The sequence below is a fragment of the Andrographis paniculata genome, unplaced genomic scaffold (genome assembly GCF_009805555.1).
Source record: "Andrographis paniculata isolate CXL003 unplaced genomic scaffold, ASM980555v1 Contig46END, whole genome shotgun sequence".
Classification (NCBI taxonomy): Eukaryota; Viridiplantae; Streptophyta; class Magnoliopsida; order Lamiales; family Acanthaceae; genus Andrographis; species Andrographis paniculata.
The window spans coordinates 702,708-723,559 of NW_026137580.1; the positions used below are offsets into that span (position 1 = coordinate 702,708).

Below are 20,852 nucleotides of genomic sequence, written 5' to 3' on the forward strand. Positions count from 1 at the left end.
AATGATGCCAATCATGAATCGATTTCAATACAAAGGATATAGTAATAACCTTCCTTGTATGATGAGAAGATAATTTATATTCTAATAGGGAGTTTCAAAATCAAAAAGAATTTTATGCAATATTTTTTATATTATAAAGAAACTTTATGCAATTTTTAAAGTAAATGGATGATTTAGACGTTTCGAAACCAGAAAAGAATTATAACCAATTTGCCCAAAAACAAATGTATAGTATGAATTGACATTGCATAAACAAAGTTATGTTCTTTATAATGTTGAAACAAAGACATTTATAAGACTCCCCAAACAACACACTTGGCAAGACAAAAAGCCCAAAGGTTGTCCATTAGTTTCATTTACAAGTGAAGTGATAACAACAATAACCAATAAAACAATAGGTACATCTCAACTACAAATTACAATTTTCAGGGCAGCAACCACTTCATACCAAAAAACATTTGAAAGGGGAAAAAGTGGTACCAAAAAAATTAGATGATCGCTGTGTATATGCATATATATATATATAGAGAGAGAGAGAGAGAGAGAGGAAGAAAATCAGTAGTAGCTAAGCTGCAAGAGCAGTGTTGTTGTTGATGTCCTCATTGATGCGAGGCTTCACATACTTCCCCAATGCCTTTTGATGTGTTCGATCCTTTATCCGTTTAATCTTGTCTTTACTCTGTTGCCGTTTCTTCGCTTTGGCTTTGTATCTCATACTGCGCTCCTTCTCGTACATTCCTTGCCAGAACACTTCGCCCGTTGATGGCCACAGCCACCGCCTTTTGGGGTGGTCGGAATCCATCTCCTCTGCCAATTCCTCGTCCATGCTTTTGAGTGTGCTCAATTGGAACCACTTGATCCACATTCGACCCCTTCTGCTTTTCAGACCGTGTTGTTCTTGCATTAAGCCTAGCTTTGGATCCACGTAGATTATCCTTCTTGCACTGTGGTATGCCCAGACATTGATGAGCAACTCAAGCACTCGGGTGTAGCAATGCTTGTCCTGCCATTCATTCATCAAGTCACATGCTTTTCAGACAAAGTAAAATATGGGACATAAGCAAGAAACAGAAACACAGCTCAAATATATGTTCAAATTGTAGGGATGTGATGTGTGGAGCCAAAAACTTCTAAAACCCCCCAAAAGTAGTAACAGAAAATCAAATTAAGAAGAGAAATAAAGACAATGGAGATGATTTTATTGAATTAGTAGCTGGCTGATCACAAAGATTGCAGAAATTATGATAATCTCACATATTTGCGACTCGTAAATACTAGATTCGTATAATCATTGATTTATCGAGTACTCTTTTATATATGACTCGATCATAAATCCAGAACAGCTCAACTTCTATTCCTAAAAGATTCCTAATATAAAAAAGATCCACAGACAGCCTAATCTAACTCAAATAGATTTTCATACTAACCTTAAAGTTACAATCACAAACACAATAAAAAGAAAGTTAAGACTACCTTGGATAAGCTAAGGCAACAGTGTCCAGATTTCTGATGATCATCATAGAATTGGGCGTCGAGCGCATCAACAAACATTCTAGAGGTAGAAAGACATAGTTTGTTAACAATAACATTCATAAAGACGAAAGCATAGAAATGATTTTCAAGCATAAAGACAATTCGTAGAACAACAGACCTTGAAAACATAACAAACTCCACAAAGGATTTTGTAGGTAAAGCCCAAGAATGCATTACAGACCAAGTGCCCTCGTCCGACGGCATTGGTGGAAGAGAACTTAGGTTGTGATTGAAGCCGTACATATGTTTTAGCGCCATTGAGAAAGCAAGCCTAAAAACCACATGTAAAACAGATTAAGCAGATTCTCAACAAAGTTCGATGATTCTCAACCTCCTATGTTTTAGCGATTCTTATATCTACCAGGAGGTCTGAATCATTTTGATTCTTAATTCCTACAGCCTAATTAATTTCCAGTGCCCCTAAATTAAGTATGCAGCCAAAATTACTAAAAGCGACATGACAATGCCTACCTGCAGTTCCCAGCATTTACAGCATCACAGAAGGACCAAAAATCCTGTTTCAACGAATTTCTATCATCTGTGTCCAAACGGACCCAAAAGTATAATGTATCCCCATGTTTTCGTGCTTCAATAGCTTCCAACAACGATCTTTCAGCAGTCTTGGACAAGGAATTCTGATATTATATTACTCACTGTTAGACATGAGATGGTATGTTTACCAGAAATAAATAAATAAAACCATATGTAACACTAGCATTGTATTGTTTTAGTTTCGCAATCATCACAAATCGTAACAAGACTAAGGAAAAAATTCAGCAGCCATAGTTAACCAGAGCTCAATCACATACCATCCTTGCTGACGCTCTCCAAGACTGAAATCCTATCCATGAGTTTTTGTGTATACGATCAATCCGATTTGCAATTGCAAAAAAGGCACCATATTCCCCCAAGATATCACGGTAATAAGAATTGCTTAATATTGGGAGACGAGCAGGTGCATCAATATCATCTGTTCCAGGTCTTCGACCTTTTGTAGACTGCAAAAATCCCAACTCAAATTGATGGTGGAACAGCATTGAATTTCAAGAAAACATGTAGAGTACTAACCAGTCCAAGTCCTCTGTATAATGAAGTGTGGTGCAAAAAAGGCCATGTTCCCGCTCCAAAGTACGGTTCATAAATACATAAGGGTTGACCAGTCCTTTCAAGTTCTCCTTCATCTCTTTCATGCAATGAACGGTCAGCTCTTCTAGCACTTCGATATACATCATCCCATGTTCCTCGAGGCAGATCCGTCCTATCCTTCAGCTGAATCAGTTTGCAAACAAGAAGTCATTGTCAATGAATCTTAATGATCTTAAACATTCACTATCTAATTTGAAATCACATAGAAAGACAAAAAGCATAATCAGTTACCTCTTCTTCCTCTCTTCTTTTTTTCATGGTAATCGTATCTATATACTTCTGGTCTTCCCAGATTGCATAAACGAATGAATCATTTAGTGAAATTAAAGCTGAAACAGGTTCTGCATAATGGTTGAACTGTTTTTCGAACTTTTCTAAGAACCCCACTGTGGACTTATTTGGAGGACGGGTATCTGCAATTCCATCAAAGAGATGCCATTGCCATTCCTCTTTTAGTTTCTGAGGAATACCTTCTCTGGATCGAGGAGCTGCAACTTCAGATGGGAGTACAAGAATGTTTTCCAGTAACAATGCATATCCTCCAACACTTTCCGAAACCATTAAGTTCTTAGCAGTATGCTTTGCAATGGTTGCAGCATTGTCAGCTATGGCTGAGAGTTTTCCATTTGAGAACATTTGAAACATGATCTGTGTCAGAGCCACAATGTCATCCTTTGGGAATAGAAAGCCGTTCACTCTGTCACTGACCTAAAAGATTTCTCCCATCAGTTAGTACAGCAATGAAGAACGAAAAATGAATTTTAGATAATTTTACTTTAAAAAAACATACATATTTCTGTATTCCCGGTAGATCAGGGGCTATTATAGGTTTCCCAAGACACATAGCCTTCAGCAAAACGTCTGGAAAGGAATGCTGGTCGAAGAAGGATCCATATACCACCAGATCAGCAGAACTTATTACTGTGTCCATATTTGTATCAGCAACATGCTTCACTGTCTCATTTTGATATCCCAATTTCTGTGAAATTGTCTGCAGCCATTAATTCGAACATTAGAATACAAACGACAAAAATAATCCCTTCAATGTCTCTTGAAAGTAAATTACAAATCATAGGCAGTCAAATACCACCAAATGGTGCTCAAAGGAGTCATATTACAAATTGCTAATTTACATATTTAGCATAACTAATAAACATTAAACAAACAAACCAAAAGGGTCAGTCATTTCCACCAAATGGCACTCAAAGGAGTCATCTTGGGAGCACTAAAATTGAAGTCTAAGAATTAGGTTCATTATATTCATGGAAAGCCAAGGGAGTTTGCATCAATGTGAATTCCACACAATTTATTATATTTTTGGTACTATTTACACAAAAAGACATCAACCAAGATCTATGTTTAACCTAAAATCAACTGATAGATGCTTTCAACCACTAAGAAATCCTAAAGGGTCACGTCATCATGCAACAACTTGAAAAAGGAATAAATTGTTCTCACCTCCACAATGGTTCTATAGTTGCCCATGGAATCTCCAGCCACGACAAAAACTTTAATAGGGGAACTTGAATCACCAAAGTCTGTAAAAAGAGGGCGTAAAGCCTGTAAGACAAAGGCATGATCCACCCACAGACCTTTGTAACCTAGCTGGCTCCCCACAACGGCAACAACAAATTCATCTGACTCATACTCCAATTTCAGCTGTGGATTATCTTCCATAAACCCTATTCGCCTATCAGATTTCCAAGCTTCTTCAGGTGAGCCGGGGATTACAATGTAGTTTCCAGGGTCACATAACAAATATGCCATCTGAATATCATTTGCAAAGAAATCAATATCATGATAATGATCCTCATGTTCTCATAGAATAAAAATTTAAGATGTTGAAATTGCACATTTCTTCCTCAAATTCATTCAGAGGTAGCTAAAAGTACTTTATGGATCTTAGAAATCGCCACAGCTAAGAATAACATTTGATCAACTTGTAAATTTACCGGCAATATATAGTTTGGAAAGACAACAACTCTGGCCCTGGCAAAAACTTTTTTCCAGAGATCAACAAATTCAGCCTGACCACTGGAAGAATATTGTCTCAATCGAGTCGCAAGAGTAAGTTCATGCACAGTCCATATGAGCGGAACATTTTTAAAAGGTTCCTGCATGAGACTGTAACAAGTAAAACCATTTATGTTTTTGCAAAGGATATTGTGAACAAACAAAGGGGGAAAGTACAATCTTATTTTAATCTCTTTTTTTTCGAAATTCAGGGTCATGTTAAAAGACTATGTGGAAGACAGACTCAAACAAGAAATGTAACGATAAAATAAACAAAACAATATGAAATATTTCGGCAGATGACAGAATAGTGTCATGCTGCTTACCAAGACAAGAAGCCAACGGCCTCGAGAGAATTCACAAGTACGGCATCGTAACTGTAAATAAGAAGCATACTTATTAGAATGTGTATATATGTATATGTATGCATGTATAACCTAATTTATCTTCAACAAATTATCTGCAAGAGAGCTTCAACACCATGCATCCAGATTGTTAGAATGGTGGTTAATTAAAAAACATGTTACAGTGTATCGGTAAAATACCCAATACATTGAATTATGGGGCAAAATTTGTTGATAACATAGCTTAGTCCTCACAGAGAGATTCACCGAAAGATTTATAGTGATATGTTAACATCAAACAAGATGAAAGTGCATGGACAAAATCATCGAGACCATAGAATAAATTGTAAATTGTGTTTCATGAAGCTTAGATGAACAGAAATACCAAAGAAAACAATTACAGTGGAACTTAGTGGTTATTTTATAAAACATGTATATAAGTTTTTATTTTGTTAACTTGATCCAAGAGAAGAATTTACGATGCAGGAGCAAAAGATTACAGCCTACTAAGAAATGTCAATCAAGATTCATATATTTTCTAATATAGAGAGTGGCATGCATACTTGAGCCAATCCACTTGTAGCTTCGTGTTTCCATCTGCAACAATAATTCTCAACGAAACCCCAATCTTTTCCCATACAGCACGCGCCGGGCCATTTTCAAGTGCAAATACCTGAAAAAACAAACCAAAAAGGTACAGAACTTTTAGCAGGTGCCGTGATTCGGGCAAGGGAAATAGAAGGGACTTGGTTCCATCTACATTGATTTCTAGTTCCTACACGTTGTAATATCAACTCTGTTACGTTTTCCCTTAGATGCAAAACATGGAGAAATTCTTCTTGGCTTGGTTTAGGAAAAAAAAAAAAAAATACTACATTGCTGAGATCAACCACTCACCAAACATCAAAATAACAAAAAGTTCAAATTACTAAAATTGCACACTTCACATGAAGTCCATTTCTTGAAGGGAGTTTCTGGGAGGAACAATTGCCTAGAGTTCACACAGTACACAGTTCCTTTTCCTCAATAAGGTAACAAGCAATAGGAAATAATCACAGATTTACTAAATCACCTCAAGGTCATATCCGATCTCGAGCAATGCCCTAGCAACAGTAGCCATTAGTATCTGATGTTGATCAACCCATAAATCTGCGAAAACCTACAGTTTCACAAACAATCTCAGTTAACAACACTTGACAAACCACACAATGTAGAATGAAATTAAATCAAGCTCATATGCATATATATATATATATACAATATGTATGTATATGTGTATGCTAATTCACTAATGTAACTAACAGACCAACACCTAAAAGTTTCAAACACAAAGAAGTTCCACATTGCTTACCAAAGCAAGCTTAGGTTTCCGATACCCAAATCTCACACCATTTTTCAACCCAAAACTTCCATTTCCCAATTGCGAATCCTTTTGGAACTTCTCCACACTTCTCAAAGGCTCAAACTCTATATCTTCCCCAAAGTCCAGCTCTTTCAAGAATGACAATTCCCCAAAATTGCCTTGAAGGACTTTATCAGATCTATTTTCATCTCCAATCAGATGGCCAGGCAGGAAGAAAATCTGGAAGAGGAACACAAAAAAGAAGAAAACAGCCACTCCACAAATCAACTGCAGATAATCAATCCTCTTGAACAGTACCCATCTTGCAAATCTTGATCTGCTCCTCTGCCCCAAAAACCCATTAATATTACCCCCGCCGATATTGTTGTTCCTACCAGATGAAGAACGCAGCAAATGTTGATCCCTCTTCAATGGCAGCCCAGTTTCGAGTGAACCCATTTACACACTCAAATTCCAATCTTTACAGCTGAAAATGAGGCTCCATCTGTGCATCCACTCAAGAACAGTAGCTGGGCACACATTTCACTCTAACATCGAGGCAGAAAATAATAAAAATAAATAAATAAAGACAGCTCAAGTTTGGGGATAACGAAATGATAGATCTCTAATTTTTGTCAGTCAAACCCATCTGGACTAAAAGCAACATCAATTTTTTGAAACCTTCTCTGCAGTCTGCCACTATTTTCTTGGATTAACAGTAATTGAAGGCACTGCAGGGGTTTGCTTGAAGGAGAAGATTGGGAGAAGAAGAAAGGGGGAAGAAAAGCTATGGACGAGATCGGGGTATCTGCACTGCTGACGTGGGAAATGCCGTCATCTGTCACTAGAGAAAAATTGTATTGGAAGGTTTGGTTTGGTTTGTTTGGAAAGTTAGTAATCAAAATTTTCCTTTTCTTTTTTAGATAAAGAGCATTTAAGATAAAAATTTCTATGGATATACTCTTTTTATTTCTATGATTTCTATGAATTTATTATTTTTTTTTGTTTTTTTTAGATTGATCTATTTTTTAATTTATAAAGAATTGTTACTAAGTGAATAACTTATATATATTGTTGTCATAGAAAATGTTTTAATTTTTTTAAGTAAAAAATTATGTATTTTTTATTATAAAAATAAAAGAAAATAATTTTTATTTTATTAAATTTTATACCTAACTATTTGAATATATATTTTCATAGATGTAAATTCCATTAAATTGTCCCTCTTCAATTTACCAGTAAACATAATATACCAAAAAATATTTTTTTGATACATATTTTAGAATAGATAATAATCTATTGTTTTTTTTTAATTAAAAAAAAATACTATTTTATAGTAATCTTTTTTCTAAGGGTGTGTTTGTTCTGGGTTTGGATTTTGAGTTAAAATTTGAATAGTTGTATGATGTGATGTTTTGAATGTAAAATTGATTTTTAGTTTAATATAAAAAATAAAAAATAAGTGTTTGATTTATTATTTTTAGAGAAAAAAAATGGGATAAACAGTGTATTCTTAATCCAATCCCCAAACAAACACATCCTAAAAAGATAAATATATACTCCATCTGTCCAATAATTAAATATCTATTTGCTTTTTGCACGTAGTTTTAAAAATATTAATTATTATATTTGAAAGTAGTAAGAATAAAGTAGAAATAACTAAAATAACCTTATTAATATGTGTAATACAAAGGTAATGACATTTGTGTAATATATTGTAAGTTATAAGGATATTTGTAACGTTAGGTATATAATACAATTACTAAAAAAGAAATTGAAATTGATACTCTGTCATGTGACGTACTAAAATAAAAAAAATGGATACTATGGAACGGAAGAAGTATAATTTTTTTTATCAAAAAATAATAATATTCCCTCTATCTCATAACAAAATATCAATTTTTCCATTTTAGTCTATCCTATGACAAAGTATCCATTTCTTTTTTTTAAGTAACTGTACTGTCTACCTAACATTACAAATACCCTTGCAACTTATAATATCTTACACAAATGTCATTACATTTATATCACGCATACTAATAAAATTATTTTAGTTATTTCTACTTTATTCCTATTATATCTTAATATAATACTAATATTTCTAAAACTAAATGAAAAAAAAAAAAAATATTTAATTCCGGGGCTGAAGGAGTATATATATATATATTTTTTTTTTTATGAATAGAAATTTGTTAGATAATATCTATAGTATGCAAATGATGTGATTTCTGAAACAAATTGACTTCCATTAGTGAATAATCAATCACTTGTACTTGTACTTTGACACAAGATTCTCTTTTCCTTTTTCTATGATAGATAGTGCATGAAAATAGTTAAATTGGCAAAATTTGAACATATGAATGTGTTTTCCAATTTTAATTAAATATGTCTGATTGGAATTTGCTGAAATTAGTCATATTATCTTTATTTTATTTGTCACATTAGTCCCAATAAAATGATGCACTCAGAGAGAGGACAGAACAGCAAATGAATTCATTAGTTAAGATGATTGCATGATAAAGACACTGTCATTTGGGACTACATAAAATGATAATGACATCACTGCATTTTTAAAAAAAAATAAAATTGCTTCCCTTTTTTTTTTTTTTTTTTCTTTCCTAATGTTTTATTGATTGGGATATTTATACATTTTTATTTGGACATAAAAATTAAAAATAATACTAGTATTTTAATTAAAATAAATAAATAAAAGTAAAATAGATGTATTATGATAAAATAATAAAAAATTGATAAAAAAACAATTAACTAAAAAATACAATAGAAAAATAATAATTATTTATTATAATAAAGATAATAAAAATATAAATGGATAATTTTATTTTAATCTTTTAACATTTAGTTGACAATAAAAATAAATAAATAAAATGACATGATTATCCATGATATAGGAAATATCTTTGGCTGTGTTCTTTTCGTGAAAAGTACATTTCTTCAAAATCATATTCCTCTAAAAAAAAATTAATATATTAGCCATGTTTATTAATTTGATATTATTTATACAATTATTCGTAACTAGCATAAAAAAGATAATTAAAAAATATGTTCAAATCATTTCAACGAACAAACAAACCTTTTAACTTTTATTTCTTGAAGGCACACAAGACTATTGGATATTGAAATTATGATGTTATCAGCCAGACAATTACAGTAAAAAACAAAAAAAAAAAATAATAAAAAATTAAAAAAGGTCACGAGAGGAAAAGTTAGTAAAGATACTTTTAAGTAGGGGTGGGTATGGTTCAGATATTTGTAAATATGCATATATTTAATATTTGAACCGAACCGAACAAATATCGAAAATCATGAATCGTATCCGAAAATTCGGTTAACCGAAAATATTTACAAATAATTCGAACCGAATCGAAATAAAAAAATAATTAAAATTCTAATTAAATCAAAATATTCCAAATATTTCAAATATCTGAACCAAAGCCGAACCAAAACCGATTCAAATATAATTATTAATATAAATTTTAAAATATAATAACATAAATATATAAATATATTCGATTCAGTTAACCGAATAAGAAAAAAATATCAAAAATCGAAATCGAATCGAATCGAGCAAATGTCAAATATGCAATATTTGTATTCAAACTGAATTTGCTCAATTAACCGAAAATTTGATGCAATTCAGTTCGGTTCAACGATTCGGTTCAATTTTTTGTCCATCCCTACTTTCAAGGAGGAAATACTGATTTCTGCCCACTCACAAACAATGCATGACCCCTCACGTCCTCTTCACAAAATTTTAGCAACATTGAGATTAGGAAATCCATTTTTAGGGATAATGGCAAATTGCTTCATCCCACAAGCTGTGTTTAATTGCAACAATAGAAAGCTTGTCTAAATAATTTATTAAGTTGTTAAATTTCAGAAGAGGTCAAACTGTCCAAAGTAGCTGTCAATAAATAGGTGCACAGGAAAAAAGGTTGTCCAGAACCAACCTAGAAAATAAATGTGATGATAAAACAAAATAAAAAATCCCATTTTTTAAAGAACTGAGGATGAAGTGATAAATAACGAAGAATTAATGAACTCTTACATTTTGAGTGGGAACTGATGGAATCAATCATACTGAGTGTGCAACACCAGATCTTGATGATAAAATTAACAAGATTACAGCTACACTCATGAATCCGGGGAAGGTCGGAGCTTACCAAAAATTCGATATGCAGTGAGATTTTGCCTCTGCATTTGTCCAAGTCACACGTTTTATAGATTGTTGCCTGTATTGGTTTCCAGCCTCCGAACAATTCCAGAGATGCCTAGGCACATGTCAAGACCAAAGAGTGTCTGAAACTGGGCATCGTTTTATGGAGGAAGATCTTTTGTATTTCGACAACTTGTCACAATGCGCCAAGAGGGGATTCTGAGGCATGATCATCCACCAACCAGAGGCCATAGTCCCGAAACCGCTTAATCTTTTTCTCAAAACCAATTATGTAGTTATTGTGGATGATAACGTGCATTCCTTTGGTTTCCTTTGCCCATGTTTTGTTCTTGAAGTATAACCCCCCTGTGGGGAAAGCTTTCTGAGGCAGGAGGTACACGTCTACCTGCAATGAGATCTCAGATATCATAAAGAGAAATTAAGGATTCATGATTGGGGGAGTCTGTCTGAGTGGTTACATAGAGACGAAGGTAATGAGCTATAAGAGTCGGTATTTCATCAAGAAGTTGACAATTGAGAAAAGTTAATAGTATAACCCAATCCAACCCCCATCCCACCCCACTTTAGCATTCTCTCCACAAAACTCAAGCCATCCTCTAAACAGGAAATTCAGTCACGAGAAGAGAAATATATTCAATGCTTGATGCTGAGATTTTTCGATCACAAGCTTCTACTTTGTAACAACATCATATTCATGAATGGGGAAGATTTTCTATATAAAAAATTATAAAAGTATATATATATATATATACCTGCCCAGCAGTTTTATTCAATGCCCAATTAAAGCCAGGCTGGTCATTGGCTTTTTTGGCTCTAGACCAAGGTTGTGATTGTAGTTCTTCAATCCACTTCTTCATTAGTAATTTTGATCCTGGTGTTGGGCGCATATATATCATGCAGCTACAGATGTAAGTACGGCCCTTTTTCCCTGGAGGCGGCAAAGCAGGAGAATGATTAAGGGGTTTCACCTGTCAGTTTCAGTGAGCAGAAATAAGCTCATCATTGATAACAAGTGCAGTATTTCTGCTTTGTCATTCAACTATCTAAATGACATAGAAGATAGAGCTTCTTAATAGTTCGGTTAGAAGTTATAGAGGCACACATGGCAATCTTCTTAAATACCAATCATGCACTTTGTAGACAATTTGGTAGTTTAACAAACAAAATGCATACAAGTGTTTAATTCATATAATTAATAAAGTTTTTATCCTGCCAACCAAGGTGTGACGAAAAACAGATTGCTAACAACATAACAAAACAGAATTCTTCCAAACATTATGACATATAGTGAATCTAGTCCACTCTAACTTCATGATAAGCGGTAATGGAGTATTTAGAAACTGCTCACTTACATAAGCCATGTCATCAGTGAAGTACACATCATGCTCGCCTACAAGATAAGGAAAGGGATCTGCCAACCAAACCATATCAACATCATTGTACATAACATTATATCCAAGCTCCAAAATTTGCAGGAGATGGCGTGGCCTTCTGGCTGTAAAATTGAAGAAGCCCTGAAATATGAATCACCTCAGGTAACTGAGCAATGAGAGAGAAATAACACACAAAACAAAGGTAGCTCAACGGAAGTAAACAGAGACAACAAGCAGCATTCAAATGTTCATCAAGAAACAGAGCTAGAAGAGCTTGAGCAAGCTATTCACCATGAACCAATCAAGCTAAACATCAGGCATTTGCCCTCATAGTATACCATCCTATTGAACAATTATCCATAAACAAACAGCAAATATGATCAGCCAGACAAAACTTTGTGAATGAACATCAGGCTAAAAAACTACAGTCTCAACATTCCTCCACAAGATACTTCTATAGTACAGATTCAACTGCATAACAACTTGATTGCTTAGTCTTGGATAATTAAAGATCAAAACTGATTTACATTGTTTCTCAATACTCCAGCCCTAGCATTTCAAATGATAAGAATTTGTAAACCAGAATTGAATATAATTATTCAAGTTCAGTTCATCTGCACAGCATCCGTTTCTTATGCAATCCATTGAAGCATATCAAGGGGAAAGAAACTAATCAACCAAACACTAGCAGGAAATACCTGAGATCCAAACTTATGGGCTGCGGCCGCTTCCAATGCAGGAGGAATCAAAACAGCGTGCCCAGGCCACCGCTCATTTACTTTATCAAGTGTGGCGTAATCCTCAGCAATGACCAAAACTTTATCATGATGCTTTTGCCGCGCGACGCTAATAAGCCAATTGTTCAGAAAGGGCAAATACGCCTCACTGACCGCGCACACTATCAGCGTCCTGTTCCTGGCGACGTAAGCTGCCGCATCGGGAAGCGTGTAGGTACTCCACTTGGATTTGGAGCTCCAGGAACTGAGCGAAAGAAGAGAGCCGGACCGCGTGGAAGGAAAAAGGAATCCGGCGATAATTAAGAGAGCGAAGAGGAGGAGCAACAAGGCCGGGCCACGACCAAGGGCGGAAGTGGGTTTTCGGTAATTTTGGCGGGATCGAGGGGACAACTCGGATGGCTCCGATGCGGAAGAGTAGAGTGGCCTTTGATAGACAGATGAGGACATCTTCTTCGATCTTATCTGTTGCAATGAAGGTTGGTGTTGAGATTCTCCGGTGACAAAATGAAGCTACGGCGGGACGGATTCGGAGGGAGATCTCAGGTTCAGGAAGCGGCCGACGGTGGCGAGATCGGACGGTGACGAGAATTGGGCTTTATTTGGTTTTGCTGCAACCCAATATAGATTTCTTCTCTTCAGCTTTTTTTTTTTTTTTTTTAGGTTGCGTATTACGGTACATATTTTAATGTAAAAATATTGATTAAACCTCGATCACTTTAGGTGGTTCGGCTTATGTGATTTATGCTGATCTAATTTACAGCATATTAATTGTTGAAATAAAAAATAAAAAAAAATAAAAATCTCAGGTCACTAAAAAAAATAAGGGTTTGGATTGGGTGATTAGTGAAAAAGATAATTATGTTAATATATTTTATAAGTTATATTTCCTCTGTCCCACGTCTTTTTGGTATATACGAAAATTTATAATAAATATAATTAGTAGATAATTAAGATATATTAGTGAAAATAATTAATCTATTATATAAATTTAAATTAAAATAATTAATTAATTTAATTAAAATTAAAAAATTTAAAATAATATTAAAATGGATAATTATTTAAAAAAAAAAGTCATAGGAGATGTGAAAATGACAGAAACCACAACATAGATATGATAAATGAAACGGAAGTATAACTTAGATCATTTTGTATTTTCAAAACTCATTAAATCAGCACTCTATGTTATGTTGTATTTCCTCCAAATCTTTTTTTAATTCCAAATGAAGTTTCATAAATTGCATAAAATTTTATTAACTTTTAATTTATTTAGATCATCTCCAACTATAACTCTATTTTTTTGTAAGATCTACAATATATTTTTTCAGAAAGTTTTTTACTAATCCATCTCTAATCATACATTTTATTTTTACAAGTTAAAAAATATTTTATTTATATTTTATTTTATATATTTTTATAATTGTTTAAATTTATAAATAAAACTAAATATTATATTGTTTTTGTATATTTTAAATAATATATTAATAAATTAATTTTATAATTTTATTATTATTTGATCATAAAGAATAATAATTTTTAAAATTAAATAAATTAAAATTTTAATATTATTAAATAATATTTGTATAAAATATAAATAAAAATACTATATATGAAAATATGATTATTGTTTTGGAACGACACTAAATTATATATAAATTTAGAATATATAAAAATAAAATTGACAACATATATTAATATTTTATACAACATGTATTAAATATATATTATATTTTTATATATTATTTATAATATTTTTACCTATAAATTGGGATAATCAATATGATAAATCTTCAATCACCACTCCATCCGCAACATGAGGTTTTTGTTTTTTTTAATATTTGGTGTGTTGATTTGAGATTTTTTACAGTTTAAAATTTTTATAGTTGTTTGATGTTATATAAAAATTGATGTGATATTTAAGTATAATAATATAAAAAATAAATATTTAATTTAATATGTTTGAAAGAAAAAATTAAATTAAATCTCTCAAAACTAACCACTAATTTCCATCGTTCAATGAAGTCCTTTGGTAACGGTAAGCCTCATCAGTAAAGTCCATAGTCATTTAATGGCATATTCACCTTCGGCCAAGTCTCTTGCGCCTCTTCATTTTTCTTTATTATTATTATTATTATTTTTTATTTATGACGTAGAAATTGGCAACAGGTACTCAGAAACTAAGTTCGATTTTTAACTTTTATTATATATACATATAAATAAATAAAATGCTCATTTTTTGTGCAGTCAGTATTCAATATGGAATAGTTTTTGGTGTTTTCACTCTCCTGAAACTATAGCTGTTTTGCTCATGTTCTGTTTACCTTTACTACCCCGGGCCGGGCCGAGGTCTGGGCCCGTTTGCAAGGCATATAGTAATAGTAGTTATTTATAGGTTTCGGCGGGACGGGAATGGCGAGGCATCGCAGATTCGGGGTGGAGAGGGTTTGGCTCTGCATCATCATCTCATACTCTGTTTCGTGTTTCTTGCTCAATTCTCTTCTTGAATTATATATGTATATCACTGCGAGTATATATACACACACACAGTGAGAGAGTTGAGTTGAGCGAGCCTGCAACTTCTCGCCATGGAGAAGCAGATTCTGGAGATCAACTTGATCTCCGCACAGGGTTTAAAAACTCCGTCCGCCAATTTGCGCCGGATGCAAACCTACGCCGTCACCTGGATTAACCCCGCCACAAAGCTCCGCACCAGCGTCGATTCCGTCGGCGTAGAAAACCCCACCTGGAACGACAAATTCCTCTTCCGAGTGTCCAATGAATTCATTTCCGGCGATACCTCCGCCGTTGCCGTCGAGATTTACGCCGTCGGGTGTATTAAGGATTTTCTTATCGGCACCGTGCGTTTTTTGCTGAGTACGTGTTTGAAGAGAACGAAGCCAGGGGAGAGATCAATCGGAACTCCTTCCTTCACCGCCTTACAGATTCGCCGTCCTTCCGGTAGATTCCAAGGCGTTCTCAACATTGCCGCTGCAGTCTACCATTCTTCCGATTACGCGATTCTGGACAAACTTTCAGCCGTAAGTTTCCGAGAATTGATGAAGAAGAAGGAAAGCGAAGCGCATCGTCTTCGGAGGCTGAGCCGCGGAGGATCGAGGCGGAGCCAGCCGTCCTCCGGAGGCGAATCTTGTGATCTCTCTGACGGTGCAGATTCGTCGACGTCTTCCTCGTCGACGGCCTCAACGGCGTTGAAAGAGTGGAACAGTGTACGAGAAACGGCGGGAAAGATGAAAGGGGCGAAATCGGACGGCAGCGGATTGCTGTGCGGTTTGGTGACGCCGAGAAAGATCCCATTCTGTCCGCCGGATCAGAATCTCGAGTTCTGGGCGAAAGCTTTTGAAGAGAACGATTAATCGACGGCCAAGATTCGAGCAGAAATGGACGGCTACGATGGCATGAATGGCACTCACAAAGATCAGAGTGTTGAAAGATGACTCGGCCGCTAAATCTTTTTGCTGCGGTAATTTGATGAATTTCAAAGAGGAATTTTTGAGCGGGTAAAAGTTGTTGGAGTGAAGAAACTATTCTTTTACTTAAGAAATCCATTTGAATGTGGAGATTGAATTTCCCACACTACTTTCTTTCGTTTCGTCTTCTTTCATTTCTTAAAAGCAATCTTCAGTGTGTTCTTTAGCTGAGTGATGGAATGATTGTTTGATTATATGCTATTTCTTGCTTCTCATGCTATTATCTATATATCTGTTAGATGAAGACTTCTGCAAGAAATCTGGCGTTGTTAAAACCTGATTGGGTTCTTGATCTCAGAATTAAGATGGAATTAGTTGAATGAGTGGACTGAAATCTGAGTTAGTTCAGGTGAGATTAGGTTAATTTGCAAATTGAATTGCTTTTCCTTCGCCATTAAAACTAGACTCGACTGACCAGACTAGCCAGTATTCAAAAGCACACAGCAATTGTTGAGATCCAAAAATTCATCTTTCTTGAGATGGGCATGGCCCAGAAGCAGGTAAGCCCAAGCCAGGCCCTATAAATTGGAGCTGGGTTTGGGACTGGAGACGCGTTCGGGAGCATCGAATAGCAGAGAAGAGAAGGGAAGCGAAGAGAAGGGAATCGAAGAGAAGGGACGCGATCTAGGGCTTTGTTGCAGCCATGCCGAAGAACAAGGGAAAGGGAGGGAAGAATCGCAAGAGAGGAAAGAACGAGGCCGACGATGAGAAGCGAGAGCTCGTCTTCAAGGAGGACGGGCAGGAGTACGCGCAGGTCTTGCGCATGCTCGGAAACGGCAGATGCGAGGCCATGTGCATCGATGGCGTTAAGCGCCTGTGCCATATCCGTGGCAAGATGCACAAGAAGGTCTGGATCGCCGCCGGTGATATTATCCTTGTCGGACTCCGCGATTATCAGGTATGGTTTTGTTCTTTAATTAGCTTTGAGGTTGTTCGTTTTGCTAACTTGAATACTGTTTTCTTACCCTCTATTTAGAATTAGGTTCTGTGTATGCGTGATTTCGAGGTTCCTTTGTTTACAGATCGTCTACATCACTATAATACTTATGCATCAATAGTGCAGCCCTTTTGATAGTTTAATGGATTCATTGGATTATAAAATTGAGGATTTTCGTGGCTGGTGTCTGTGCGTTTCCTCATAAATATGGTGTGACTTGGTTATGTGTGATTCTTGGTTTTCATATAATTGTATCTGGTATGAAATTTGATTTTATTTCCCAGTTTTCTGAATCGTGTTCGAAGTTTATTTCTTTCTTGTCATCAAAATTCCTCAACCTGTCATCTACTGCCCTAGGGCTACATCTCATCATCAAATAGAACTTTTCGCCTTTGTCTGGTTTGCAATTTGGATTCTTTTGCTACCAAAACATGGGTGTGTGAATTGATGAAATATTTTCCATCAATATGTTTTTGATTGTTGGGGGTGTGCTTGGATGTTTTCCACCTTTTGAGTTTGAAATATTTTGAATGGAAAATAAGTTTTTACTATGAAGTTTTTGCCAAGTGAAAATGAGGATGAAAATACGAAGAAAAGACTAACTTTAGAAGCATATGGTTGGGAAGCCTACCGAAGGCTGAATATGGTTGATAGTTAGCTTTTTGTGCACAGGGTATGTGTGATTTGAAATTTAAATTTAGACAAAAGCAATCAATTCAGTTTTATTATTCTATGAGATTTGTTCCTTGGTTAGCTTCACTAGTGTTTATATGTGATATGTGGACTATAAATCAATTTTAAGCATTTTTCTTTAGCTTCGTAATTGTGTGTATGTAAATCATGATAACATTTGTTTTTGGCATGGTTTGCTCTTTCTGCTTTTTGGGAGAGCTCAACTTGGCCTGTGAATTTTATTAGGAAGGCAAGTGAAAATAAAGAAGATTTGTTTTTAGTTATTAAGATAAAGCAAGCAAAAAGGAAATAAGATAGGGAAGAATCTTCATAGACAGGGAAAGATCATTCGCTCAGGGAATGAGATGAAAAGGAGAGAGAATGAATGGAAAAAGGGTTGCTCTTTTTTCATGTCCCGGCTGTTCATTTGCTCACGGAATGTTAATTATGATGCTCGACTTTGTTGTTCAACTGTGTGTAGTATTGTTTGCCCTTTTCTCTTTTCTTGTAATTTTTATTGGAACTAGAATATGTGAAACCAAAAAGCGTTTAAATTTTTTAATTGTTTATTTTTAAAAGACACAGTTCGGAGTGAAGCTTCACTTTACGGCAATTCTTTTTGTATTAACTTCATATAACAAAAGCTGAATTTAGATTTCATAGGCACTGGTCAGTTTTTCTTTTTTGTTTAGATTGTAACTTTTCTTTAAGGTTAACTTTTTTAGTTTCTAGACAAAAATTTAGATTCCTCGTCTTCAGAACAAAAATTCTGAGGTTATAAATAGTTTCTGAATCTTAATTTCAAGTCGTGTGATGTTTTTGTAAGTTCTCCTTGTCGTCTTCATGGCATTGCCATGGGAAATAGATTTATTTGGCACGTCTGAATGCATTTGTGATGAGGAGGGGTAATTCGTCGTATGTTTCTGCTTCGAACAGGATGACAAGGCTGATGTTATCTTGAAATACATGCCTGATGAAGCAAGGCTTCTGAAAGCTTATGGTGAGTTGCCGGAGAACACTAGGCTTAATGAGGGCATTGCAGGTGGACTTGATGAGGAAGATGATGGCCCTGGCGACGATTACATTGAATTTGAGGACGAGATTGACAAACTCTAAGAGAATTTTACTCAAGTCTTTTGCTGCCTTTCGACGTTTATAAATTGAAAAAATGTGTTATTATTACATGTAATATTATTACACTACTACGATGGAGAATGTTTGAATATGGCAATATTACATTTGAAGTTGCAATGTGTTTTCTGTTCATTCCTGCCTTTGTTTATGCATTTCTAGCGAAGACTAGCCGATGTACCGGGCAAATTAGAAACAGAACAACTTTCTTGATCCGAATCGATGAAGGCATCTCATCCAATACAACAGAACCTTAGTTATTACATATTACAAAGATCTCTTTTACAGATGAAACAGAAACTGTAACAATTAACAACAATTTGGGACCGGAAGCTTTTACTCTGTCCCTGTAATCTTCTTCTTCAACCCTTCGATGTCTTCTACCAATTCTTTTCTACTCGACTGCAACAAGAACAATAATACATCAAAACATGCAATAAACCAAATAGTTTGGAGTAGAAATTCTAATATCTGATATACAAGTATGCTATACGTGTATATATATATATATACACACACTTATAGGTATCAGCTCCTCTGTACCTTGAATAGAAGGTAACGGTACACAAACCATCCAGTGTATCCGAGCCCGACCAACTCCAAGAGTTTTGGAAGCTGAAATAAGATTGGAAAGAAAATGTTGCTATAAAGAAAACAACACAAACACTAACTTTGTGTGTCTCGGATTTTAACCTACCAATGGGACTGAGTTGATTGCGTTGACGATAACTGCAGCCAGCCAAAGTGCCACAAGTGCGCCGCCTCCATAGATAATTACTGTAGTCTTGTTTTCAACGGCATCCCACTACACAGCAGGGCAACAAGTTATTGGATTCGGGCAAATAGCATACATACATATACATACTATCATACATTCACCCCCACTAATTAAACCATGCTTGCCTTTTCCTTGAGGTCTGTAAGCAATTCAGATGAGTCCAAAGACGTCTCGTCTGATGAAGAAGCCTTGACCAGGAGCCGGGACGACCTCAGGGGCTCTATTTCAATGCAATAAACAACACATTAGCACATGGCAGATGGTATGAAATAGATTTCTTATTCCAAAGTGTGTGATTGCAACCAAATTGCTTGATTTCTTGGAATTGAGACATGTAGTTTATGTATAGGTTGGATTCTCATTTATAGACAAAATACATTCTGCATTTGCTAAGGATTGTGTTCTTTCAATAATTTCATAGAAACCCCATATGGAGAGGAAAATCATTCCTGGCCTCAGATACATTGTCAAATTGTAAAAGTTCGAAACAGACAAGGAACAAATTTGTGTGCATTACAATTTCTCACACAAGAAGCCATAGCCACCATCTAATGAGAATGGAAATGCATTCACTCTGAATCTTTAAACCCTCAAATCATGAAACGTCTATCAACAGTTCTAGCAAGTCAAACCAAGAAACACAGGAACACAATCGAGAAATCACCTCAAAATAGAGAAGTAAAAACATTCAGAAGCAAGTACAGCAAGTCAAAACTAAGCAACAAATTAGGTTTACATGACCGAAGGGGAAAAAGTGGGTATCCGTACCCTTGAGCTGCTTGAATGGAGTTGGAGGGGAAAACGGACGGCTCGGTAAAGGGGAGAATAGAACGGCGGTTCTAGCGGCGGGTAGGCGGTGCGTCAAAACCGCCATTGAAGCCGAAGCCGAAGCCGAAGCTGCCGCTGCCATTCTTCTTCAGGTCGATGACGATAGGGTAGGGTATGATTTGAGATTTTGGAGGCTTGTGCCACTACTGTCAATACAGTTTCCTCCCCACTTTTGTTGTCGTTGCCAATGAGAAATGAAGATATTTGGTACGCCATCATCCACAGCGCAAGCTTGGGTCAATCCGCGGTGAAGATGATTCCATCTGTCGACACGTGGCAGATGAGGGCATTTTGATTGGTGAATCCTCTATCTTCGAAATCTGCAAATTTGCTTACTGGAT

General features: G+C 35.3%; 5 protein-coding genes across 6 annotated transcripts; 2 read left to right on the forward strand and 3 right to left on the reverse strand.

The window, feature by feature from the left end:
* Positions 1–231: 231 nt before the first annotated feature.
* Positions 232–7,183, reverse strand: LOC127252454 (uncharacterized). Of its 2 annotated transcripts, none has more exons than XM_051276628.1 (14): positions 6,388–7,183; positions 6,109–6,195; positions 5,600–5,709; positions 5,019–5,069; positions 4,632–4,803; positions 4,138–4,446; positions 3,470–3,670; positions 2,911–3,387; positions 2,602–2,802; positions 2,343–2,531; positions 2,005–2,168; positions 1,652–1,804; positions 1,474–1,552; positions 232–1,003 (listed from the first exon to the last, which is right to left on the reverse strand). In XM_051276628.1, the coding sequence occupies exons 1-14, from the start codon at positions 6,835–6,837 to the stop codon at positions 566–568; spliced, it is 3,081 nt and encodes a 1,026-aa protein (XP_051132585.1). In that variant the 5' UTR covers positions 6,838–7,183; the 3' UTR covers positions 232–565. The 2 variants fall into 2 exon arrangements, with proteins under 2 accessions (XP_051132585.1, XP_051132586.1); XM_051276629.1 differs by having other exon boundaries at positions 233–1,003; positions 4,632–4,793; positions 6,388–6,447.
* A 26-nt stretch (positions 7,184–7,209) lies between these two features.
* LOC127252458 (uncharacterized) lies at positions 7,210–16,840 on the forward strand. Its single transcript, XM_051276637.1, has 2 exons — positions 7,210–7,245; positions 15,073–16,840. Exon 2 carries the CDS (start codon positions 15,266–15,268, stop codon positions 16,049–16,051), a length of 786 nt encoding a protein of 261 aa, XP_051132594.1. The 5' UTR covers positions 7,210–7,245; positions 15,073–15,265; the 3' UTR covers positions 16,052–16,840.
* Positions 10,307–13,314, reverse strand: LOC127252456 (UDP-D-xylose:L-fucose alpha-1,3-D-xylosyltransferase MGP4-like). Its single transcript, XM_051276634.1, has 4 exons — positions 12,645–13,314; positions 11,926–12,087; positions 11,326–11,541; positions 10,307–10,958 (listed from the first exon to the last, which is right to left on the reverse strand). The coding sequence occupies exons 1-4, from the start codon at positions 13,128–13,130 to the stop codon at positions 10,749–10,751; spliced, it is 1,074 nt and encodes a 357-aa protein (XP_051132591.1). The 5' UTR covers positions 13,131–13,314; the 3' UTR covers positions 10,307–10,748.
* LOC127252460 (eukaryotic translation initiation factor 1A) lies at positions 16,789–19,040 on the forward strand. The gene is made up of 2 exons (XM_051276639.1): positions 16,789–17,063; positions 18,711–19,040. The coding sequence occupies exons 1-2, from the start codon at positions 16,809–16,811 to the stop codon at positions 18,888–18,890; spliced, it is 435 nt and encodes a 144-aa protein (XP_051132596.1). The 5' UTR covers positions 16,789–16,808; the 3' UTR covers positions 18,891–19,040.
* Positions 19,041–19,094: 54 nt separating this feature from the next.
* On the reverse strand, positions 19,095–20,707 carry LOC127252459 (protein CURVATURE THYLAKOID 1A, chloroplastic-like). The gene is made up of 5 exons (XM_051276638.1): positions 20,452–20,707; positions 19,809–19,903; positions 19,603–19,710; positions 19,449–19,520; positions 19,095–19,307 (listed from the first exon to the last, which is right to left on the reverse strand). The coding sequence occupies exons 1-5, from the start codon at positions 20,591–20,593 to the stop codon at positions 19,242–19,244; spliced, it is 483 nt and encodes a 160-aa protein (XP_051132595.1). The 5' UTR covers positions 20,594–20,707; the 3' UTR covers positions 19,095–19,241.
* Between the last annotated feature and the right edge of the window lie 145 nt (positions 20,708–20,852).